This window comes from Diabrotica undecimpunctata, chromosome 1 (assembly GCF_040954645.1).
Source record: "Diabrotica undecimpunctata isolate CICGRU chromosome 1, icDiaUnde3, whole genome shotgun sequence".
Taxonomy (NCBI): Eukaryota; Metazoa; Arthropoda; class Insecta; order Coleoptera; family Chrysomelidae; genus Diabrotica; species Diabrotica undecimpunctata.
Window position 1 is genome coordinate 189,194,153 of NC_092803.1, and position 27,351 is coordinate 189,221,503.

General features: G+C 33.9%; 1 protein-coding gene across 3 annotated transcripts in view; it reads right to left on the bottom strand.

Annotated features, from left to right (window-relative positions):
- The window catches only part of Root (ciliary rootlet coiled-coil, rootletin), a 222,901-nt gene that overhangs the window by 38,106 nt on the left and 157,444 nt on the right, over positions 1 to 27,351 (bottom strand). For all 3 annotated transcript variants that reach the window (XM_072520834.1, XM_072520833.1, XM_072520832.1), the window contains exons 14-15: positions 26,733 to 27,285; positions 2,931 to 3,290 (exon numbers count right to left, since the gene is read on the bottom strand). In XM_072520834.1, the coding sequence (XP_072376935.1) occupies positions 2,931 to 3,290; positions 26,733 to 27,285 (913 nt within the window). The remainder of the gene's footprint in view (positions 1 to 2,930; positions 3,291 to 26,732; positions 27,286 to 27,351) is intronic.

The window sequence follows — 27,351 nt, forward strand, 5'->3', positions numbered from 1 at the left end:
TGTCGTCATAAATTTTTGTTTTTTACCAATGTTATTCAACGCAGGATCTAACCCGGAAAACTACAATAATGAACGTTGAAAGCCTACAGGGTGATTTATTTAAAAAGGTATCTATTCCAAAAATTTATATCAGGATAAAACATAAATTCACAAAAGAAAAAATAAAATTATTGAAGCAGACGACGAGAAACAGCATGAAAAAAATTAGAAATTAACTTACTGTTAGTAATATCTGGAGTGCCAAGAACTAGATTAGTGAACATAAATCACAAGAAATCCAACCAAACGCTTTGGATCGGACAATGAATCAAAACAAAATGAAAAGAAAAAAGTCTGAAACTTGCAATAACTGCCACAAACAAATAAGGAAGGAAACTAAAGCATTAGCAAAGAAAACAAATACTGGTAACTCTTCTCTTCTACAACGGAAGACGATATGAAGAGTGCGCTAACAGAAACAAAGAAAAATAGACACCGGAGCAACTTGACTGATTCACTAAATTATTTAAGGGCATCAAGAATGGAATATTACCAGACATTTCAGAAATAATTACCGAACATGTAATCGTCACCAAAGAAAAAAAGAACAAGAAGCATTAGAGAAACCTAAACCACGAAAATCCTTAATTAACTTAAGGATTAATTCCAAATGAACTGGTAAAATATGGTGGAAATATACTCATTGAACTATTAGAATACTCGTATAAATTCTTGTATACCACACAATACCTAATTGTCTACAGTGCACCATCCGGAGGAGTCAAAGAAAAAATAACAACAAAAAGGACTTCCTAGTATGCTTAGGAGACACATAGGGGAAGTTTTTGTTGCCGGACGCTACAAAGTTGTATATCTTGTTGTAAATCAACAAGTTCGCAGCGGCGTTCGTCTGCAAAAATGCCTCTTATATTTTGTGCGTCAATCATACTATCATCGAATTAGACTCAGACAGAGAGGTGGTGTAATCGGCAAATGCTAGTAGTAATATGCATTGACAGATGGATGAACATAGAAAAGCATCGCAAAACTCAAAAAGATGAAGAAATAATCAACATCCCCAAAAAGAAAAACTTAATTACCTTGCATATTGCACGAGAACCTCTGTATTTTCTGCTACAAAACATACTGGAAGGTAAAAGAAAAGATTAACATATTTATCTCAGACCTTCGTCCAGAAAGATGGAACATGAAGATGTATTAGTAAGAAATATTAAAAGAAAAGACCAAAATAGTGGAAACCGGTACCTGAACTTTTCTTCTTTTGGGTACCGTGTCCTTTTAAGAAGTTGGTCATTATTTCGTCTATTTACATATGTTATCATATCGAGTACCATATCGAGTTATCAAAGACAACGATCTAATCCCACATTTAGACTCAATAAAAGTCTTTCCAACCCAAAAGGCAGCTTCCATACAAACTACCATACTTCTAGACCTCAAATATCTCACGACAAAACTTCGACAAATCACTGGAGATAGCAATATTTTCATAACTTCAGGATTCAAATCTAAAATAGTTCGTATAATTGCCCGCTCTACAAATCAACCATCCTCTTTCAATAGAAACTCTGAAACTAAATTCGCTGATGCACTCTCGAATGGTATTAAGATCGAAGGAGAATGATTAAAATGCGAGAATGCGAGAAATACTGCCAAAGCGGACACCTTAGGAACGAATGCCCCGAAAAATCAATTATCTGTCCATACTGTGGACAACAACACATGTCTACTGCATGCCCCACGATAGGTGTTCCCAAATGTCCCAACTGTAATGGAGGCCACCAGGCATTTTCACAAAAATGCCCACACCGAAGAATCCAACCAAAAGACACAAAACAAACACAACCCGTACACACTTCCAAACAAAACCCCTCATACGACCAATCCTCGGACATGAAATCCCTAATCCACTTCAAATCCATGATCTCTTGAATGTCTTCCCTAAAAAGATAAGAACACTTATCATTTGCCCATACATACACTTCCACCCTCCACCCAAGCTCACAAATCATAAACATACAAACACCAAAAAAAGAAACAAGCCAACAACACACAACCAATAACTACACAAATTAACAAATCCACGCACACCACACACTAAACAGTGAGCACCCCGTACACTCCTTAAGAGTCTTATTCAAAAACACAAGGGCAGGGAGAGATTGGTTTTCTGTGGTTTCCCAATCTCATTGCACAACGATACCTGATCCTAGATGAGGACACAGCCACAGTTATCCTCCACGCGTTTAAACCGAACAAAACAAAAACGCTAACAATCTGAAAAGGACCGTTTTTCCAAAAGAACTTGTACTTAGTAGCGGGCTTGGTCCAACCGGCACCCAAAAGGTAGGAAATCCTTCTGACACTACTGCTTTACAACCACCACTTAGTTCTGGAGAGCGGCAATATACAAATTGACGTTTATTCAATAAAAAAAACCCACCCTTGAAGAGGCGACTAAGCCTAAACAAGGTAAAAACTTGGTTTTATTGATAGGTTACCCAGCAAAGGGGTGTAAAATTTTGTATGACAAAAATAGAATAAAATCTTCATCTTGAAGATGGATTAACAACTAAACTTTGGATTAGTATTTCAGAGTAATTCGAGCATAAAATCAAAATAAGAGTTATATCAACAAAAGGAAACATAATAGAAGAATATTATAAGTGGGAAACTATTTACTCATATACGAAAAAATGAACAGAGCAGATTGGGGACTTGATATAACATTATTAGGACAAAATAGATGAAAGATAGCTTTGCAGGAGAAAAATATAGTCAAATAACATGAATATACGCTGAGACGGTGACAAAATTGGCAGTTGTCTATTAAATAGTGAAAAAAAAAACAGCATAACGAAACAATCACTAATCCATAACCGGATATAACGCCAACAAAAGAAGAATAAAATAAACTTGACATCACTTACCTTCTTTAAGTTTCCGAAGAGTCTCGTGCAACTGATTACTAACACCTTCCGACTTATTTTCGCACAACTGTAACTGTATTTTCAAATTCTCCGCCTCACTTTGACAGTTATCTCTCTCCGTCTTCACCTCTTCGATCCGCTGTTCCAGCTTGTTGATTTCTTCTTCGGTCCTGGCTTTAGCTTCCTCCAACCTCGTCTTGTACTTACTCAATTCCTCTTTTAATTTGTTTATGTTTGTTCGGTCCTGTTCGAAGCGGCTGTTGGCCTCTCTCTTCAACCTCTCGGCACCGTGCCTTTCGTCCTCCAACTCTCTTCTGGTAGCTTCTAACCTGTCGTGCAGCGCCTGGTGGTCATGATGAGCTACGAAAACAAAATTCTTGTTAAACGGTACATTATTTCTATGAGGACATTGTTATTCCGGTCGAAATGTGAATCAAAAATGCCGAAATATAATGAAATATACTTTCTTATGTTCATTATATTTAGAAACAAGTCATTTCCCTAATGTTATGATGATATCACTTTTATATCTATTTTCATGAATGAAATCACCGTTTATTTATTTTTAATTTAGTGCTACAATATTTGCGGATGACACTATTTTTAAAATTTTTATTTGAATAACAAAAAAGCTAGACTAATATAAATGCACAACCTGTTTTCTATACCGGGCTGCTGGGAAGATTCAATCAACAACTTTTTAAATTTAAGATGCACACGAATTCGAGGATTATTCTATGATCGACGCAGTTATTTTGCTTCGGGGCAAACAACTGGTTCCTCCAGGATTGGTTTCGCCCACTAACGTTTTTCTTAAATGTGTACACTTTATTTCACGATCAATTTGTTTATAAATACTTCAAAATACGAAATAGCGCAAATTTAAATTACTCTACATCATATTCATACGAGGCATAACGGGAGAAAAATAATAAAATATTTCTGGCTTATAGAGGCTTATTTCAAAAATAATAAACGAGGCAGTTGTTTAAGCAATACAAAAAAACAGTAGGACTAGATGCTATTCTTGAAGAAGTATAGACAATGTTATGGGAGACAGTTGGTTAACAGGTTAACCGGTTACGCCCATAGGTTAGTGAATTACGATTTATCTTATTTCACATATCAGTGGAATTACTAGAGGTCATCATCATCAACAGCAATGCCATCAATCCTCGCATGTAGGCCTGCCTTAGGTATATTCATTCATTTCTTTTGGCCGTATGTCTTTGGTTCTATTTACTCATTTTTTCTATATGTAATAGATACCATTTTAACTCTTTGAGACTTGACTATAAAAAAAATTATGTGATTTTATACTTCAAAAGTCTTCAATAAGTAAGCTCCATTTATAAAAGAACGGCATAACTCAAAAAATATTTTATAGATAACGTATAAAAACAGTTGATAATGTTTCCTATTTTTATGTGAAAGATCATCAATACATGTACATAACAAACAACATTGCCAACAGATGGCAATAGTGTACTTTTACATGCCACCGAATCAACTGATCCATTATGCTGAAGAGCGATAGTTCCAACTTAATTCGCAAACGAGACTGTTGTTCCAGTCTTAATTTTATGGAATATAGTCATAACACAAAAAAGTTCGATTAGCTACAAGATGGCAAGAACAATGGAACAACACGGAGGATGTGGCACAATGGACGAAAATGCTGATCCCGAACATAAGAGATTGGGTGGACTATGGCCACAGGCGACTGGATTATTTCCTGACGCAGGTGCTCACAGGACACGGGTTTTTTAGGGCCTACCTCTCTAGGTTCGGAAAGGCTGACACAGAGGTGTGAATTTTGTTACAGTGAGAGAAATTTTTGAGAGAGTGATTGAAAATAAATCAGGTTGGACTAACATACACAGCTATATCCGTGCAGTGACCAAGAAAACGGAAGAGGAAGAACGACAGCTGGACTAACGGCAAAGGTAAGAGTGAAAGATGCTGGAAGTTAGAAGAGAAGTGGGTGACACTGTATGAGTTAGATAGGCGTGAGTCAGACTGTGGGGAAGGAGAAAATGCCCGTCTGGGAATGATGCCGTACTAGGAGCGATGAGGGTCTTCTACGCGCTACCTGGAACGAGACAGGGAGCCTCCTTGCTGATGAATGGAGTGTGGATGTGTATGAATGGAGAATGAACGAATAAAGGTAGTTCTTCGGAAGTGATGCCGGTCTTACAGCGGCTATTCCACTTCCAGATCGCTGGATGGCAGAGGAGGGTCTGGTTTAGCAGGTAAGCGTAATTTTAATATAACTCGGGAACTATTGCCAAGAGTACGAATAACGAATCCTGCACTAAGGTCAGTCAGGCGGCATCCTAGACTGAGATGTCTTTTGAAGATTCCAGACCCCCCTCTATAAAGACGAAAAAAAGCTACAAGTGTAAACTGATTTTGTGAAAGTACGTCATAAAAACAATTGGGTCATTTGAAAACAAATTTAATGTGATATTTGTGTTCTGCAATTTTAGGTAAGAACGTCATATTGAAATATGTCTATTTTTCGTAAGAATGCTTGTAAATTCTGAGTAAATGTAAAACCTGAGAGGAAAAAAATACGCAATCCCTGAACTAATTATCCAAGGAAAGGTTGAGGGCAAGAGTGAAATAGGACGCAAACAAATGTCGTGGCTATAAAATATAAAGAACTGGACAGGCATAAATAACACTGGCGAGCTTTTGTATGCCGCAGAAGATAGAAGTATTGCATTAAGATAATTCGCCAACGCACTGTGCGCCAATCCAAGACAGGATATGAAGCAATACATGGAGGACTAAGCTTGGAAACTAGAAATAAAACTGGAGAAGATACGTTTGAATTAGCAGTAGCATTAGATATGACGATTGTTAAGGCATTCTTTCAAAAGAGAGAAACTCAACGTAAGTATTATGTAAAAAAGTAGACAAAATCACTCCCAAATATATTATTGCATGACAAGAAAAGAAAAAATTCATGAATGTAAAGAGTGAAAGGTAATAATTACTTAGCCAGTAAGGCAACAACTTAAGTTGCTTGTATTGGTGGACATCGAAGTATAAAGCAAATCTAAACCAAAATATCCAAGAAGACTACAGAAAATCAAGTGGTGGATATTAAAAGATAAGAAAGAAGGTCTATTCAGGGTAAAAATAGTAGAAAAAATGTATTGGAAAATCAAAGGAAGCCTTAATACAATTTGGAGGAAGATTGCCAGTATCTTTTGAAATAAAGAGTTGGTGGTTAAACAAAGTTCAAGAAAAAATAAAAGAGAAGAGAAAATTATATAAACTGTGGCAAGAAAATAGGTCGGACATACATCTTCAAAACTATACGGTTGCCAAGAACAAACCAAAAGCGGCAGTAGTAAAAGCTAAAGGAGAAGCATAATATACAAATTTATACGATCATCTTGATACCAGGGAAGGAGAAAAAAAAGATATATACAATAGCCAAACATAGCGCAAAGAAAGCAAAAGATTTTAATTAGGTTAGATGTACTTGCGATGAAAATAAGAAAATACTAATTAACGAAAAGGATGTCAAAAATAATTTGACAGAAAACCAGTTGAGTTAACGAAGACAGTCATATCAATGGTCACCAAAATGACAAACGAAGAAGTGGTTCAAGCAGTTAAAAAAATAAAGAAACGAAAAGCAAAAAACCAGATGTGGAGATGTGGAATGTTTTTAAGAAAACTAGAATGGATGCTAAAAAACAGTAGAACATCCGCTTATAGTTTCTTTAATACAAAAAAGACTTATTGGCTTTACTTGTATTGAACAATAACATTCAAATATTAAAACAAATAAAATCAAAGCTGTTAAATAAATAAAGATTATCTGGTCCATACAACTTGATGTCAAAAAATATTGTATATTAAGGTATTAACGGAAGCATTTTTGGAATTAATATGTACATTATTTAGTTAATTTATATCGACTCATAGTGAGTTATCTACGAAAACGTAAAATAGTAGTTAGGCTTAATTTGTGAGAAGGCCAAAATATTCAATCTATTAATATAAGCTACTATCGTGGCCTTGAGGATGGTCACAATACATTCGTAGGTTAACAAACAAAAACAGTTCGGTTCATTGACTTCCTCGCCCGAAAGTTGGATCGTAGGATGCTTCTGTTTTAATGAAAGAGGTAATGATGTATGACGTTAATAAATTTATCGGTGTCTGAATCTGTCAATAACAGTAGTACAATAGGGGTATTTACTATTTATAGTAAGTATCTTTTGAACAGTGACGTAGAGTAAAAAGTAAATAAGGGATGCAACAAAATACGATAAGAAGTAATAAGCCGAGAGGTTAAATAATTTTCATATTATTAGTAAATAAAACACTGGGTTTCGTAGATCATACCTACAAAATAATAATAAAAGATAGACGCAACACATTTATATGATCAGTGGTGTAACCCTAACATCTGAGGCCCGTGGCAAATTCTTTGGATGGGGCGCCAAGAAAAAACAAACTTTGCAAAGTGGCAGGTTGAAGAACACTGAAACTGGAAACAATTTCATTCATTGCAAGGAATTCGGGACTCCAGTTGATTAATAATGATGTCTTATACTCTGTATGTACACTTTAAACAAACTTTCCGGATCTTGAAAATGCTCATCTTCGCAAAGTTCGTCAAAATAGCGTTTCACCTTCCTCTGATGAGTTTTAGAAAACTCAAGGTTGATGGACCACTTTTCTGCTACAACATTTGCTTCCTTTTTTTTTGAATTTTCAAATTCTTGTCGATACCTTTCCAATTCTTCCAAACAAATTTTCAAACGTATATTTAAAAGATCGGTGACTTTCCACTGAAGTGTTTTAGAAGCTGACTCGATAGTTTGTAGAATGTTGCAGTGAAAACTTAATAACATAATAAAATTGTAGTTTTCAATTTTCTTCTTAAGTGAAATATCTTCACTTCTCTTATCTGATTTGCAATTTAACAGAAACGTTTTCGTTAGTGCTTTTTGGACTTCAACAAACCGAACTTTTAAAGCAAAAATAGCATCTTATATCTAATAAATTTCTTTATTAGATATAAAACTTGATAATTTATTCAATATTTCAATACAGTGGACAAAAAAATAATAAATTTGATGAACCGTTTCAAAAAAATTTTGCATATCAATAACCTCTCTTACAATATGTCCAGTCGTCGATACAAACATTTTGTATTTTTTTAGATGACTGATTTGCGAATAACCAGCATGTTCGTTCAAGTTTCATACCAGACTTGGAAACAATATAATAATGTTTTTCTAGAAAAGATCTACTATCTCTGTCTTTTAAGAAGTTACAATGTCTGTTAGATTTAAAATGACTGTTTTCGATCACGAACCGTTTCACTTGATCATTAAGTTCTTTAAAATTACCCTTATTCACACTAAAATATTATTCACTTTGATTTTTACTAGCACCTTGTTGTGATTGTTCTGGATATATAGTAGCGCCGGGTGCTGCCCCTGCTACTGTTACGTTTAGTTCAATTCTTCACTTTCAGAACACTCTTCACTTGTTTTTCATCAATAAACTCTTCATTCTTAAAATACTGACTAATTGTAGGTAACTTTTTATTTTTTTCTACAGACATTCTTTTTCTCTTTTGTTTTTCGCTCCCACTTAGATCTTCTTCTTGTTATAATGGCGCTACAACCCTTTGTGAGTCTTGGCCTGCTTAACAATGTTCTTCCATTCTGCCCTGTCGGATACTTTCCGTCTCCACTGCCTGATGTTCATGGTTTTAAGATCTCTCTCTACGTCGTCTATCCATCTTTTACGGAGCCTTCCTCTTGTTCTGTTTTCTTGGGGCTTCCATCTCTGGACTACTTTTACAGCTCGATTATCTAGATATTTTATAGAATAGACATGTTGATATTTAACTTTCACAATTGACTTTACTTTGCCTTTATTTGCAGGTTCAATAAAAATAAAACTACGAAAAATCTTTCTTTCTCCCCTTCCTTTTACCCTAATAGGGTGTCGGATAACTACGAAAAATCAAATACACAAATGATACATTATCACAACAATCAAACATAGAATGCTTAGGGTAGCTCTCCGTGCTTTAAACATACAAACCTTGGAATCCCCCTTTCACTATGCGTCGCTCAACTTCCGGCGCCACGAAAAAAGTGCTTTCGGTTAACAAAGTGCGAGAATTCCCCGATCATCACGAGCTCGTCCGCGCCACCTAACAGACCACCAAACCAGTCTATCTGTGAAAAAATCATTAATTTTACGTAAAAATCTTATATAGATTCTTGAAGGTCCTAAAAATATATGAGAAGTAGCTGATAATTCCGTGAAGAAGGAAAACTCTTGTACATTTTAGAGAAAAATTGTTACAAGTTGTAGATCATAAAAAGTTCTTTCATTTCAAGAGTTTTTACATTAAAATATATAATCAATTGACCTAGATAATTTCAAAACAACATTATTTTTGTAGTTATTGATGAAAACAACAAATGGTGATATGAAAAACTCAAAAAACCATTTTATCAACTTACCGGAGGATATCAGGCATTTTTTGTCGGAAGTGATTATAAAGAACAACATGACTCAGTAGGTATAGCTCTCTTATTATCAATATGTACTCGATAGAATGGTTAACTTTCCTTATAGACCAACCAACCAACGAGAAAATGACCAAGTACAGATATCTTGAGATACAAATAAGGAGAAAATGAAGAATGGAAAGCACCCGTACGATATCATTTCGAATAATCCCCTAAAGCATAAGTAGATACAACTGGGTCTTAATGAATATCTCTATAAGACCATGCACAAAGCCGTACTGCACTTGTAATCAAGATAAATGAAAACATTTTTGGGAGATACTCAGCATATCCTTTATTTAATTATAATTCTTAATTCAAAAATCTTCAAAATGACGATATTACTTAAAATCGATATTTTTGGAAGTTTCTTATATTCAGTTTGACGTAGTTTAAATATCCACATGTGTTTTAAATGATTTCTTGAAATTATGTTTATAGTAAAATTTTACTTTTGATCAATTTGTTTCGGGTCACAATGTTTGGCCAAGAGCCATCTTTTTAACGATCGGTATCAGCTTTGAACTAGACATTGATATTTGCCCGATGTACAATAAGTTACATTATGGGTCATAAAACCGGTTCAGATTTTAAATTATTATGAATTATACTCGAATATAAAAGACAGAAGTGTTGAAATTAGTAAAGATGTCAAAAATACATTTTATTATAAGAAAATATGAATAGCAAAAATTCACTAATTGTTAAAAAAGTATGGCATACATACGTTTAAAAGCAGTATATTTAGTAAAAGTTATATATTTCTTTGGTAGCCCTTGCTGTAAATGTGTTTTTTTGTTTCAAGAAAAAACAGATTGTTCTTTCCTACAAGACCTGTGATATGAAGCATTACCCATAGTGTTTACTGAAGGTTTAGCTTTTCTTGTAACCAATTTCGCTGGCTTTTTGGCAGACCCAAAATTAAAATATTGGCAAAAATGAAACGAAATCAGCTGCAGCGAAATTTAAGGCCGAAGCGAATAAAAATAAAAATAAAACAAACTTCAACAAACAGAAAAAAAAATAACAAGAGACTGAAAAGATTCTTTCAAATAGAGGGTTATTACCTTCCCAAATATTTAATATAAGGGCACTAATATAGGCAAATATAGGAAGCCATCATAAGTTAGTAGTATGCAAAATCTAAATAAAAACGCATATACAGGGTGAGTTTTTAGTGCGACATCGGTCGATAATCCCATTGTAGTACAAGATATCCAAAAACTTATTTAGAAAAAATGTAGGTAATGATATTCTCCATATTTGGAAAATATGTGGAATTCTATCTACAGGGTGATTAATAACTACTTGGTATAGCAAACATACAATTTTTTAAATGGCACCCTATATATTTTTTTATATTTATATTCCTCTCATAATTTTTGTTCTTCTAATATTGAACTTTTCATTACTATATAGAGTCTTTAACAAGTTATGGGCATTTTTATTTCGAAATCCCTATGAAATCAACACCATGTATATAAAGAAGTAATGCAAAAACAATAAATAAGGTAAAGAATGTATTGTAGTTTTTAAATTAAGTTTAATTGAAATCATTGATGGAAAAGAAAATGCGAAGGCATGGGAGTACCGGTACGGATCGAATATCAATATACGTTAAGCTTTGCAGACGATCAAGTAGTGATTGCACAAGACCAAGACGACCTCAGCTACATGATGAAGAAACTACAAGAAGAATATACCAAGGCTGGCCTCGCTAGGCCAGGCCAAGGCTATTAATCTCGCGAAAACAGAGTACCTATCTACAAGTGAAGAAGACATAGAAGATCTACAGATTGATGACAACGTAAGAATCAAAGGAAAGGGTAAATTCAAATACTTGGGGTTTATAATCACGAAAAAGGCAACTACAGGGGAAGAAATTACACAAAGATTAGGACAAACAAGAACAGCAATCCGACAACTTAACTCAGTATGGTGGGATAGACACCTAAATATGAAGACAAAAATACAGATTGGATCATAAACAAGAAAAACAGCAGTAAGATAGTAGCAACAGAGATGGAATGCCTGAGAAGATGTTGCAGAGTAACAAGAATGGATAGAAGTAATGACGAAATAAAGCAAAGAACATCAATACAAACAGACATACTAACATATATAGAACAAAAAAGACTAAAGTGGTATGGATACGTAAGAAGAACTAGCGACAGCAGATGTATAAAGAGAATAACCGAATGGAGCCCCATAGGAAGAAGGAAAAGAGGACGACCCCGAAGATCCTGGAGTACGAAGTAGACGAAGCCATGAATAAGAGAGGCCTAAACGATGGAGAATGGGACAACAGAGAGAGATGGAAACGGTTGAGCGAGAAAAGGCAGTGAATACTGTAGAATCGCTGAATATATATATATATATATATTGTTGTACTTTTGAATGTCCATAAGCAATAAAAAACCGATATACAAATTTTATTACTTAAATAAAAATTAAAATTATTGATATTTCATAAAGACACGGGCATATGAATTTTCAAACATCCTGTATAAGACAAAATATGTATTTTAAGTTGTTCGAAGAATTGTTCATTAGGCCTCAGAGACAAGACTTTCAAATATTATCGATAAGAAATTTAAATAAGTCGGTTATTGTGAAATGGTTTTACCCGGAATAAAAGTGTATATAGAAAGTGTTGAACAATGGACCGGGATTTGCGGTGGTTTTCTCCCCGAAAGATTATATCGGTAAAAGTTTATTAACAAAAGACATTGAATTGAGAAACAGGTATCGTTTGTAGCTATTAGTAAGAAATATTTGTAAAGTAGATAGATTTAGTTAGAATAATTAAAGAAGATTTGTTTTCTGGAATTACCCGAATGACGTTTTATAGAGAGAGTTGGGTGGTAACGATATACTCACAAGAGGTGGATGATTTTTATTGGTCAAATTTTGAATGCAAGGAGGTTTGGTTTTGGCTATGAGATAGGAGAGAGAAAAAAAGGTTAGTTAGTCAGTTTTCGTCGTCCAAGAAGGAAGGAGCTTTGTGATTTGTGTTTGTTTGAAGTCCCGAAGACGTAATTTACCGGGTGTGTTTATTTGCGGTGGAAAAGCTGACCAGTGTGAGGAACGGGGTACAGAGAGATAGAAAACCAAAGGGCCTAAGAATATTAATAGCAGACGAAGCCGGAAACATTTGGAGATACAAGGACAGATAGGAGAAAGGTGTACGTCATCTGGACCACAATAGGAGCTGAAGCAGAGAAAGGATTTTTTTGTTGTGGCGTGGCCATAGAATTGCAACGGCAGAGAAGGAAAGGTCAGTCAAATTTCATTAGAGCCGGAGTGTGATTTTCATTTATTAATCAAGTAAATTGAATAAATAATAGAGACAGTTAATTTTGCGATCACTAAAAAAAAAAAAAGGAATTATAAAAAGAGCTTAGTTATAACACATATTAAAAATCAATGTAAAATAACATTTGGGTCCATGATAGAAAACAACTTCTCATATATTTAAAGTTAGTATATTGCAAATATTACAGGATTGATTGTTGTATAAAATTTCATTAAAATAAAGGACATCTCACATATAGTTCAGTTGAAATTCTATGTATTTTATTCAGGTCATATTACCTATCCCGATTAGGACGCCAATTGGAAAATATTTTGAATCCACGATCAAAGGTAAATCGTACAATTTAAATAGCCTGAGATTGTAATTAATTAATGCTGATTTATTGTGATTAATTGGAGATTAGTTCATTTAATAAATATAGACAGGATTTTTCCTAAGTAAGCAATATAATACAATTTAAATAGCATAACAAAATGGCCCCCAACGTGTAAAGCTTTGAAAAATATTTCTAGTTGGCAAATTTGAAAGGATAGGAGTAGACGAGCAGATATTTGAAAGTTTATATGCCAGGGATAAAGTGAAATATTATGTAAAAATTGAGGACATAAAGATTATATATTTTTTTTAAGATACAATTTACCATAATTGATTTATTCGTGATATTGACAATTTATAGGTTACCATAATTGATTTATTTGTGTGATATTTAAATTTGATAATTTTACCATACTTGAATGATTTGATTGATTTTGACATTTGATATTTTACCATTTGATTTATTTGTGGGATATTGAAATTTGATACTCGTACTCAAGAGTTATTACATTTGAACAGGAAAAGTCCCGTTTGTTGCAACAGACCAGTAGAATTTTATATTTGGCGGGGAAATTATTGCACAAATTTCAAAGTTTCATATTTGGCGGGGATAAATAATCTAACGAACATGTCGGCCACAAGGAGTCAAAGCAAAACGCAAGAAAGGAAAGAGGATAAGATAGAAGAGGAAACAATTATTGATGAAGGATCGGATAATGAAGGAAATGCTACAATAATGGAGGAAAGAAAAGAAACAGGGATGTTAGAAAAATTATTAGCTATGATGCAAATACAGACACAACAAATACAAGAATCGTCACAAAAAATGGATAAAAATCAACTGGAAACAAAACACATAATGGATGAATCACAACAAAGAACGGAACAAAAATTGGACAATTTGGAAGAAAACCAAAGAAAAATGGAACAAAAAATGGAAACGCGTATGGACAAATATGAAAACGAAATAAAAGTCTGTTTAGAAAGAAGTAGGGAAGAAACAGAGAGGAAAATAGAATTGCAGAGAGAAGAAATCGAAACTAAAATGAAGGATATTCAGAGTATGCAAAAAAGGGAATTAGAACAGATAGAAATAAAATTTGAAAATGCGCTACAAGAAGACCGGAAAGAAACGGAAAGGAGATTTAAACAAATTGCAGAGATGGAGATAAGAGGAGTAGAAAGAAAGGAAGTCATCGTACATAGCACAGAAGACGTAAAAGTACGATTTGGCGGGGATATAAGGAAAATACACCCAGTGCCTTTTATAAATAACCTAAAGGAAAAAGTCAAATACATAGGACCGTTTGCAACAGCAAAGGAAACCATCAGAAACCATCTCACAGAAGAGGCAAATCTTTGGTTTGTCAGCAAGGAAGAAGAATTGGACAATTGGCAAGATTTTGAGAGAAGATTCTTAAATTATTTCTGGGGAAAAATCCAGCAACTACAAGTAAATAAAGAGTTACAAAATGGAAAATACCATGAGAGGATGGGCGTATCAGAAAAGATGTACGCATTACAACTCTATAATAATGCAAAACATTTGCAATATAATTATTCATCAGAACAATTGGTAGAGTTGATATCGCGACATTTTGAAGATACCTTGGAAGACCACATAAATCTCCAAAATTACAAGGACATTGACAGCTTATGTCAATTTTTGCAAATGAGAGAATCACATAGGCATGAAAGAAGAGAAAGAAGACCGCAAGAAAATTATAGACAAAGAGAAAACCAAGAATATAGAGATAGAGGTCAAAATTTTAGAAGAGATTATACAAGACGAGAATTCATACCTAGACGGGGATATGAAAATAGACCGAACGGAAGAGAGAATTATGAACCCAGAACCCAGAGATGGAATGAAAACAGGGATCGGGAAAATCAGAGTAGAAATAACCGCCCATACCAAGGAAACAGATACAATAACCCACGGAATGAACAGGAATCTCGCGGTAATCGATACGGGAATGATAGACCAAAAGAGAACAGAAGAGAAATAAATAATATGCAAAGAGAAGAAAATGAATATGAGAGAGAAGATGACGGGAGAGAAAACACAGAAGAACAACAGGCGTGTTTTCAAGAAGGCGCTCACTAAAAACGAAGAAACAAACAGGAATTTTTTGTCACCCCAAGGAATTTATTAAACTGGCAGGAAACAATGAAAAGAGAAATGGAGTTAATTTAAAATTTGTGGATGGATTTATAAATGAGAAACCAATTAAAATTATGATAGACACAGGCTCTGAAATAACACTGGTCAACAGAAAATTAATCGAAGAAGTAAATTTAACAAGTCTAATTTATAAAATACCTAGGGTGAATTTAGTGGGCGCAAATAAACGGACATTGGCAACAATAAATGAAGGTATACGAGTAATGGTACGATTGAAAAAAAATATGTATGCACTTCAATGTGTAATAATGCCGAATATGTCACATGACATGATTGTAGGCGTTGACGAATTAACGGAAAAACATGTAGTGATCGACTTCAAAACCAATACGATGAAAATAACCAAGGAAAAAGAAGAAGAACAGGATAAGGAACAAGAGAAACAAATTACGGACGAATCAGAGAAAGAACAAACGGTGGAAATGAACCTGGCGACGAAGAAAGGAAAAGGAAGAAAGAGGGGAAAAGGTCTGAAAAAGATCAAAGAAAAAAAAACCTGGGATTCCTCAAAAGATGAGACGAGCTCAGGAGAAGAAGATGGAAAAATTTTGACAAGAAATAAAAGCAAAACTTGGGATTCCTCAAAAGAAGAGACGAGCCCAACAAAAAAACACACAAAGGAAAATGAAGAGGACACAATGGAGACAGTGGTGTTTGAAGAAGACACGGAGTACACGGTGAATATGTGCGAAAAATTTGATGGGAGAGAAAAAAAATTGATATGTGGAGAAGGCAAAGAAAATGATTTGCGTATAATTTTAAGAGACTATGAAACGCTGATAAATGAGGAAAACCGAGTGGCCACAAAATACGAGCACTCATTTGAGGTGAAAAACTTGAGAAATTTTCGATCGAAGACTTATCCAATTCCTTATAAGTATCGGCAAGAAGTAAAGCAAGAAATCAAAAAAATGTTGGAAGATCAAATCATTGAGAGATGTGACTCACCCTATATTAACCCAATTGTGATAGTGAAGAAGAGCAGTGGAGAGTTAAGACTCTGTTTAGATGCCCGAAATATCAACCAACACACAGTATCACAATATGAATCACCGTTAAATATCGAGGCCATTTTTGGAAGGATCACGGGATCACATATTTTCTCAAAAATTGATCTAAAGCATAGTTTTTGGTTAATACCTTTGGCTGAAAAGTGTAGAAACTACACTGCCTTTTCAATTGATGGTATAGTATACCGATTTAAGGTAGTTCCGTTTGGATTACAAAGCGCCTGTGCAGCACTTGTACGAGCTTTGCATACCATTTTGAATCACCATGAAGAGTTCATCGTCCATTACATCGACGATTTATTAATTTTTTCACAAGATATGCAGAGTCATGTGGAACATATCAAAATAATTTTGAAAGAATTGGACACAGCGGGATTAAAACTAAACATTGAAAAATGTCAATTTTTTCAAAAGGAAGTGATTTATTTGGGTTTCAAACTTGACACCGAAACTGTAAGTCTAGCCGAGGACAGAGTAAAGCTCATCGACGAATACCCAAGACCAACAAATCTAAAAACATTGCGAGGGTTTCTCGGTACGATAAATTATTTCAAGAAATTAATTCCCGATTTAAGCCAAAAAGAAATTCCTTTAATAAAATTGTTAAAGAAAGGGACAAAATGGAATTGGAAAGAAGAACAGGAGGAAGCTTTCAAAATATTGAAACAAGAATTTGCTAAAGGAACAAAAATATATCACCCTATTTACAATTTGCCGTTTATACTCCGTACGGATGCGTCGATACAGAAATTTGCAGGAGTGTTGTCGCAAATACAAAACGGCCAAGAGGTTCCGATATGTTTTATATCTCGAGTGACTAAAACACATGAGAGAAAATACAGTGTCACCGAGTTGGAATTCGCCAGTGTACTATTTTGCGTAAACAAATTAAGGTTTTACTTATTGGGAGCTAAATTCACCATCGAAACGGATCATGCAGCATTGATACACATCATGAAGAATCGATTGGTAAATAACAGAATACACAGAGGCATTCTGCTCTTACAAGAGTATGATTTCCAATTTCGATACATCAAAGGGAAAGACAACATAATAGCTGACGCTTTAACACGGGACGAAGATACAGGAAAAAAGGAGACAATTACATTACATGTGGGATTGAATATACTGACACAAGACGAAGGGATATTTTCGTTAAATGAGATAAGGACCGACCAGGAAGGCCTAGAAGAAAGAGAAAAGAGAAGAGCAGAGCTAGAAAACGAGATATTTTTTAAGAGAATAGACGAAAAGGAATTATATTTAGTGACACCGACATTGGCAGAAAGAATCATCAAGAAACTACACGAGGAAAATGGACATATTGGCAGTAGAAAGGTATGGCTTGTATTTAGGGAAAACTACATCAGTCGACAAGATTACCGCATTGCAAAAGAGATCACACAGAAATGCGAAGTATGCCAGAAATACAAGAGCAGGAATTTTAAAAACGAAAATATTGCAAAGAGCATTGTTTCCCGGAACAACCTGGACATTATAGCCATCGACATGTTAAGCGATCTAATTGTGACCACGCAAAGGAACAAGCATATTCTGGTGATGGTGGATGTGTTCTCAAAATACGTAAAATTATATAGTTGCCGCACCACAAAAGGGGAAGAAATATTGAGAAAAATAGACAATTTCATCGCTACGGTAGGAACCCCAAGAAAAATTTTACTAGACAATGCAACGTACTTCCGAAATGATCGTTTCAAGGGACAGCTTAGAAAACGGGGAATCGAGACGAACTTTGTAAGCATCAGGCATCCCCAAAGTAATCCTTCTGAGCGATTTATACAAGAGGTAACGAAATTTCTTCGTATTGCAACGGATGGTCAACATCGGCGATGGGACAGAAAATTGGGAGAAATAGAGATGTACCTAAATTCCATGCCAAGTACAGTAACGAAAGAAACACCAGAATTCATCATGAAAGGCGTCATGCCGATAAGACCGTGGGAAGATCCAGAACAAAGAGAGTATCGACAGGTTATAGAAACCGTTCAGAGGAGATTAAGAAGAAGCAATGAGAAATACATCCAGAGACAGGGTCATAATAGGAAACGAAGACCAGTAACTTTCCAAAAGGGTGACAAAGTAATGGTAAGAGCATTAAGAGTGTCAAATCTTCAGACCGGTATTTGCGCAAAATTGATGCCTGTTTTCGAAGGGCCATACATAGTAAACAACGAAGATGGAGTAAACAGCTATGAGTTGAAACATATGGATTCTGAAAAGATCAGAGGTATTTATAATATCCATGATGTATATAAATATCACGAATGAAGATTTAAATTTGTATAAAGTAGATAGTAGGATAGGATAATACAGATAGCATACAGGAAGTGCGTTTATTTTGCCTCGAGAAAATTTAGTTGCATAAATTGATAAATTTTATCGATTACAAAGGCGGGGATTTGTTGTACTTTTGAATGTCCATAAGCAATAAAAAACCGATATACAAATTTTATTACTTAAATAAAAATTAAAATTATTGATATTTCATAAAGACACGGGCATATGAATTTTCAAACATCCTGTATAAGACAAAATATGTATTTTAAGTTGTTCGAAGAATTGTTCATTAGGCCTCAGAGACAAGACTTTCAAATATTATCGATAAGAAATTTAAATAAGTCGGTTATTGTGAAATGGTTTTACCCGGAATAAAAGTGTATATAGAAAGTGTTGAACAATGGACCGGGATTTGCGGTGGTTTTCTCCCCGAAAGATTATATCGGTAAAAGTTTATTAACAAAAGACATTGAATTGAGAAACAGGTATCGTTTGTAGCTATTAGTAAGAAATATTTGTAAAGTAGATAGATTTAGTTAGAATAATTAAAGAAGATTTGTTTTCTGGAATTACCCGAATGACGTTTTATAGAGAGAGTTGGGTGGTAACGATATACTCACAAGAGGTGGATGATTTTTATTGGTCAAATTTTGAATGCAAGGAGGTTTGGTTTTGGCTATGAGATAGGAGAGAGAAAAAAAGGTTAGTTAGTCAGTTTTCGTCGTCCAAGAAGGAAGGAGCTTTGTGATTTGTGTTTGTTTGAAGTCCCGAAGACGTAATTTACCGGGTGTGTTTATTTGCGGTGGAAAAGCTGACCAGTGTGAGGAACGGGGTACAGAGAGATAGAAAACCAAAGGGCCTAAGAATATTAATAGCAGACGAAGCCGGAAACATTTGGAGATACAAGGACAGATAGGAGAAAGGTGTACGTCATCTGGACCACAATAGGAGCTGAAGCAGAGAAAGGATTTTTTTGTTGTGGCGTGGCCATAGAATTGCAACGGCAGAGAAGGAAAGGTCAGTCAAATTTCATTAGAGCCGGAGTGTGATTTTCATTTATTAATCAAGTAAATTGAATAAATAATAGAGACAGTTAATTTTGCGATCACTAAAAAAAAAAAAGGAATTATAAAAAGAGCTTAGTTATAACACATATTAAAAATCAATGTAAAATAACATTTGGGTCCATGATAGAAAACAACTTCTCATATATTTAAAGTTAGTATATTGCAAATATTACAGGATTGATTGTTGTATAAAATTTCATTAAAATAAAGGACATCTCACATATAGTTCAGTTGAAATTCTATGTATTTTATTCAGGTCATATTACCTATCCCGATTAGGACGCCAATTGGAAAATATTTTGAATCCACGATCAAAGGTAAATCGTACAATTTAAATAGCCTGAGATTGTAATTAATTAATGCTGATTTATTGTGATTAATTGGAGATTAGTTCATTTAATAAATATAGACAGGATTTTTCCTAAGTAAGCAATATAATACAATTTAAATAGCATAACAATATATATATATATATATATATATATATATATATATATATATATATATATATATAAATTAATCTATGTTAAGACAGACGATGATTACAAAAAATATTTGAAAGAGCTAGAAGATAGTGTACCTCGAACAGGGTATGAGTATTTCATGAAAAACTGGCACGATACCAAGAATGAGTGGAATTTAGGAAAAAAAAATTTTAAAAACAATTTTTTAAATAACACAAATAACCTCCTGGAATCTATTAACGCTAAATTAAAATCAGTTATAATCAAAAATAGTCATTTGGAACAGTTTATAAACAGCTTGTTTACAATTATTTTAAGTTTAGAGACAGTGAGGGATCATAAGGCAGTTTATGGTATTTTAAAGAAACCCGTCGATATGTTTCCGGAAGATTCTAATGAAAAAAATATTTTACATTGCTCACAAGTGAAACCTCGAAGAATGTTTTAAGAGAAATTCGTAATTTTAAACAAATCAGACACATTACAATTTTTGCAGACAGTGATTACATCATTACCGATAGTCACGGTTCCACAAATACTTCTGTTTCTTCGTGCAACTGTATAATCTATGATTCAATGATTTTACCTTGCAAGCATTGCAATATTAATAAATTCGTTATCAGAGATTGATACTAAGATGGCCAGCCTCCAAGCGAACGGCAGCCGAAGAAAATGCCGTCAAACGCATCATAAGAATGACGTCATAGCTGTTAAAGTAAAGTTCATGTAACTTTCTGGCTAAGGTCTAGTGTTAGGGTTTTCAGGTCGCGCCTAACATGACCTAACGACTACTTTCGAAGAACGGTGGCAGCTCAGTTAAATTATAAATTTTAAATTTTTGTCGGTGCCGGGATTCGAACCCAGGCCCTCCAGCTTGTTAAGCCAGTAACACAGCCACTGAGCTACGGCTGCCACAGTCATAGCTGTTAACGGCATTATAGTGCACGACCGTTTGGCGGCAGTTTAAGAAAAACGAATAAGTATTGAGTATTGAGTGATAATATAACACAATTATTTTTATTCAATAAGTAACTAACAAAAAATATAAACCATAATAATATGTAATGAATGTAACAATTAATGTGATGTTAAGCAAATAAGTCTAAATTATATGTTCAAAATGTCCACCTTCAACGTCTATATAAGTTTGTAACCGATATTCAAACGACCGAGCCACATTTCTTAACATTTGTAAGTCAATTTTATTAAAAGCTTCTCTTATTCTATTTTTCATATATCACCTGACGTTGTTGGAGGCTTTTGGTATACAAAGTCTTTCATAAAGCCTCACGAGAAAAAATCAATTTTGGAGAATTACGGTGATCGCGGTGGCCAAACAGTTGGTCCTCCTCTGACTATCGAGCTCCCAGGAAAATTATTATTTAGATGATTGTGAATAAGAGCATTGTGGTGAACTGGAGCAACGTCGTGTACAAACCACATTCGTCGTCGAATATTAAGCCGTACATTTTACAGTAGTATTGGATTTTATCATAATTAATTTGAAAACCCCAGTTTCTAAATTCTTCTTTCAGCTTTTATATCATGTAGACGATGTCGTCTTTGTTTTCTGCTAAAACTATTTGATCATCGGTATATCGGTAAACAAAACTCTATGGATAGCCAACTTTTACTTCCACCTGTCGACATTTTTTGTTGCAGTGTTTTACTGTTTTTTTTTCTATATAAAGTTAATGTATAAGGTTGGCGACAAGCGGCATCCTTGTCGAAGTCCTTTATATATAAAATTTAAATTTATTTAAATGATAATTGATAAATCGTAAAAACCAAAAGCAAAATTTACTAACACAACAAAGACATAACTTGAAAGAATATTAGCATTTAAATTTGATAAGAAAGACTTACCGAGATAAGATTGTTTGGATTCTTTGGTTTGGATCTTTAAAGGTAATCGTTACTATAAAAAAATCCACGCTATTGCCCTTATTTGGAAAATAACATAATTGAAATTAACTTTCTCATGGCATTTTACGAGTTAAAACCTTGTTTAGAAAAAATTTGCATTCCTTGTACACTTGAAACTTTTGTACTCCGTTTTTAAGATTTATACATAAAGATACAAACATTTAAACTTGTAATGCCTTGTAATAATAGTCTGGCTTGCTTTTACGTTTTATATTTTTTTTGTAACGAATTATACATAAATGCATTGTGATGACTCAAACAATTTAAATACGCCCAATTTATGTTTAATAATTTTGTTACCTGCTCGCACAAAATTATTATTTTCAAGGTTATTATGTTTTTAATGCTTTTATAACAGTATATTTACATTAATTTATTAATATTTGTACAAATAATCCTATTGAGGTAGGTAAGAAGATTAAGAGATTAACAAATATGTACTTGAAGAAAGAGAATTTGTGATCAGTTAAGAATGATTTCAGGATAAATTTAATATATTTATAATCTTTTCGCAATCGAGACGGAGTAATAAATCAAAATTTGAAGGAAATGTTTTAAATTAAAACTTTTACATATGCCCACCTGTTTCGAGGAAATATAGCCGATCCTTATTTTAATCCCTTTTACAGACTCTCAAGTGCGTAGGTACTTTTGGGAAAATTCTGGGGTGTTCGTATGAGTTATTATTATTTTTTAAATTTTAAACCCTGAAAATCTGAAGACAAATTAATTTATAACACACACGTTTTATATTTTGTATGTAAAAATTATTTGTCGGCTACAATGTACATAAACTTAAAAATAGCTGTGCTTTACAACATATTGGTTCTCTAAGTATAACTTATAATGATTTTTACTGTAAAAAGGGTTGGAAAGTTCTTAAAATTAAAACATTTTTACACAATTTTTTGTTAAAAGTACTTATTAGAATGAAAAAACTGGGTTTTGGTTGTAAAATTACTAATCATTATCATCATTCTCTTTGCCTTTATCCCTATGCGGGATCGGCTTCCCTAATTACATTTTTCCATAAGTTTCTATCTTGGGTCATATCAATATTAATACCCTTTACCGATATGTCCTGCCTAAGCGTCTCCCCCAGGTCTTTTTTGGTCTTCCTATCCTACTACTTTCAGGAACCCGCAGATCATCAATTCTTCGTATTGGGTGATTAACGTCCCTACGTTGAATATGACGAAACCATCTTAACCTATGCTCTCTCATCTTGGCAACAAGTGGTGCCACCCCTAGACTTCCCCTAATATACTCATTCCTAATTTTATTCCATCCAAGCATTATCATTTCAAGATCAGTAATGTTAGATTTGTTTTGGAACTGTTCAAGTGTTGTATAAAATGGCGCCTAACAGCTACAAATAATTCAGAGTTCATCCTGTAATGTAGCAGCACGTGCTCCGTTTCACATAACAAAATCCATCAAAACGCTTCAAAACTTCCTCTAAATTTCGAAAAAAAATGCATCCACATTACACCGAATAAATGATGCAGCTCTGGATAAGCTGCAACCAAGTCCAGCAGACTTCATTTCTTCCTATTTCTGAGGTATATGAATTTTGTTACGTATACAGACAGAGTTCGTAAGCCAGTTACCTTGTCTTTTGTAGTCTTTCCGTAACACAATGTGCTGCACTGTATTACGTAATTTTTAAGCAATATTTCTTGTTCATCATTTAATACCCTTCGAGTATCGTAGAGGTTATACAATAATACGTCGTTGCGATCTTATTTAGCTTTCTTTACGTATCGCGCTAATGTTTGATGTTTAATGCCATTTCTCTCGGCTGCTATTCTGAAGCTAAAGTTATTTTGTAAATAATCCTTTTTTAGATTTTCCTTTTCTACCTTGTCATCGTTGTCCATATCATCTGAAAAGTCAAGTCGCAGATCTTTTTCTGAGGATGAGTCGCGTTTGACAGCTTTCTTAGTTTTCCATTTGGTCCTTTTGGCTTCTTCAAAACGGGTTTTAATTTAATGGTCTTTATTTCTTTCTCTCTTTTCTTAGACGCTTTGTTCTTTTTTTCGCCAATTGTTGTCTCTGCAGTTAAAATTTTCGCTCGTTTTTAGATTCTTTCTTAACAATAACATTCAGAATATTTTTTAGCAGCTGAAAGTAAGTCTCAATGCCTTTTTTGTTTATATCCAAGGATCGATTAATGGATCTTTTGCTTTTCTCACTGACAGCCTTGGGTTTCTCTGCACAAATAACTGCAGTCATGTAAAACCAGCTAATCTCAATTCCTTATCATGATGGTGTTTAGGAGGATGAGGGTCCAAGAGAACCACTCTTCTTCGTAGAGTGGTTGCCGGTACCCCAAAATTTCGAGCAGCCTCAACTCCCATACTATTTTCATTAAGAGCTTGAATGGCTTTGGCTCACTGTTGTTCCGTCCAACTAACTCTGGAACAACTTTCAGTGCACTTGTATTTGGTAGGCATACTCAAAAGTACAGGAATTATTAATGAGCCATCTCACCTCAAAACTAAGTGAACCATCTATCCTCGTTGTGAGAGGTGAGATGGCACACCTCAAAAATGAACCAAGTTTGGAAATATGCACAATTTTGAGGTTATGTATAAAAACTTAAATACTTTTACTTACCTGAAACGATATTGTACTAAAATTATTATTAAATTTAAAGTCCAATGTCACAAAGAAGGAAATCGGAAAATATTTTTGTACCATACGGATCACACATAAATTGATATTCAAGTAGATATTTCTCTGATGAACAAAAACGTTGCGGCGACTTGCTAGATATGAACTAAACTACATCAGAGCGCAACTGCTCCCCTTCTAACTTCTAAGATTAGCGGTGGCGCTGTAAAACCATTGCGCCATCTCACCTGCTGCGTCATCTGCCTCGAATTACCCTACCTTTCATAAAACCTCTTGTGACGGGTCTATGACGTGGATGAATAGTACATAAATTTAGCAGTCGATATCATAACAACAATCATTTAGTTTTCAAGCATCAACAAAAATATAACATAAATATTCTAGCCACCAGGGGGAGGGGAGGTGGTTGAGTATGCACTTTTATCTCCCCTCGATTCCTTGTTTTTTTTTATGTTTTTTGGTGCTAGGTTCGATTTTTGAAGGGTATCATGCTGAAAACTCGTCAGATAGTTTGTTATTAGCAATTTAATTGTATAAGTGATTGTATCTCCTAAACTATTAGAGATATTTAATTTTACCAAAATGAAAATTGTTTCATTTGATAAAAAAGAACAAAATGGCGTTTGGTTAACTTTGATCTGATTGTTAGAACCGGAGTTATACCAAATTTCGTGAAAAACAATTGTAAAATAGGCATTCTATGGGGCATTTCCAAGTATAACTCAGCTTTCATGTGTGCGATTAACTTTCAAACCCTTCATTTTAAAGGTAATTGCTTCAGCTTAAAAAACTTTGCAAAATTACTTTACCTTTAATAACAAAAAATTATAACAATTACTAAAAGATGCGAACTAATTTGTTTATAAGAGATTGAAACAAAATTAAGCTATAAACTTTGAAAATAAAATTATATTATAAAATAACCCCAAACCGCTCGCAGCGAATAAAAACCAATGCATACGTAAAATTTATGTAGATTCAGATATGCATATTACTTTATCATTACAAATAAAACAGTTTTAGCAGTTTATCGTTCAAATTTTCGTTACAAAGTCGTGAATTAATTATTTGTTTATACGAGTTTTAAACAAAATTGAGCCATAGATGTTATAGAGCAACTCAGAACGAACATTTTAAGCTTTATTAAATGTTTCTATGTTAATTTTTGCCGAGCCGAGATATTGAAAATTGATTTACGCGCGCGGTTTACACTCACTCGCATTCGCAGTAAGCTGACCGTCCGCCTCAGAGCGCGTTATTAAAAGTTCCATATTATATTGGACAAAAATTAACATAGAAACATTTACCAAAACTTAAAATGTTCGTTTTGAGTTGTTTTATAGCTTCTTATTTAAATCTCTTATAAACAAATCAGTTCGCATCTTTTAGTGACATTTTTAATGTTTAATTGTTATAATTTTTTATTAATAAAAATAAAGTAATTTTGCAAAGTATTTTTTAAAGCTGAAGCAATTGGTTTTGAAAGTTAATCGCACGTATGAAAGCGGAGTTATACTTGGAAAAGCCCCACCGAATGCCTATTTTGCAATTCTTGGTTTATAATTTTTTTTTGAAAACGACTTTCTGATTGGAGATCGAAACGTCAAAATGTAAAATGTAATTCTCATTACAATCGATTGTGGTTTAATCCCATATACTTAAATACAATATTTAAACCTGGGAAAGTAAGAAATTCATGAAATGACAAAGAGGATCACGACAGAGACATCACGATGGAATTAATTTCTAATAAAATACTTCAATCCTAAAAAAATAATCAAATAACGACGCCGGTGGAATTGTGTAATTGTCCAACAGTTCACAGTGTTTCGTTTTTGACAGTGAGTCATCCTATTCAATTGATTGTTGGACTTACAGGTTATTTACAATAAAAATGTCAATTTATAAAGCGAATTATGTGGAAGTGACTAAAGGACCTATCCAAATCCTCTAATTAAAAATTTTTAATTATAAAAATAAAAACCGTACTAAGGACATTGCAAGATAAAAATCCAACTTACCTATTAACAATGCTTGCTGCTTGTCATTTTCAGCCCTTAACATCAACTCCTCATGTTGTTGGCACAAATTCTCAATATGACTCTGCAAATTTTCCATTCTTTCCATTAACTGCTGAATCTCCGCATCCTTTTCGTTTGTTAACTTGTGTATAGACTGTTGAAGTCTCTTCTCTAACGAAGTTCGGATCTTCTCTTTCTCTTCGGTCAACTTCTTAACCATATCTTCGTTTTGTTGTTTCATTTTGTCAACCGTTTGTTTAAACTCTACTTCTTTGTTGCCAGCTGCATGTGTCATGCTACTTTTCATTTCTACGAATTTCTTTTCAGATCTTTCCAAGTCTTTAGCTAGTTTGGCGATTTGAGCTTTTAGTTTTTCTTGCTTTATAAGTAATTCTTGTTGTTCTTTTTCCAATTGAGCTTTCTTGTCTTCGGAAGCTTCTAAATTGGTTTGGCTATCGAACAAAACGGCTTCTAGGGTTTCTTTTTCTGTTCTGGTAGTGGCTAATAATTCAAGAGTACGGTTCATTTCTTTGTCCATTGCGTCGATGGTGCACTAAAAAAGAATTATTTAATGTGTTAACGCTAACAAAAATACTCTTTTAGATAATAACAAGAGTAA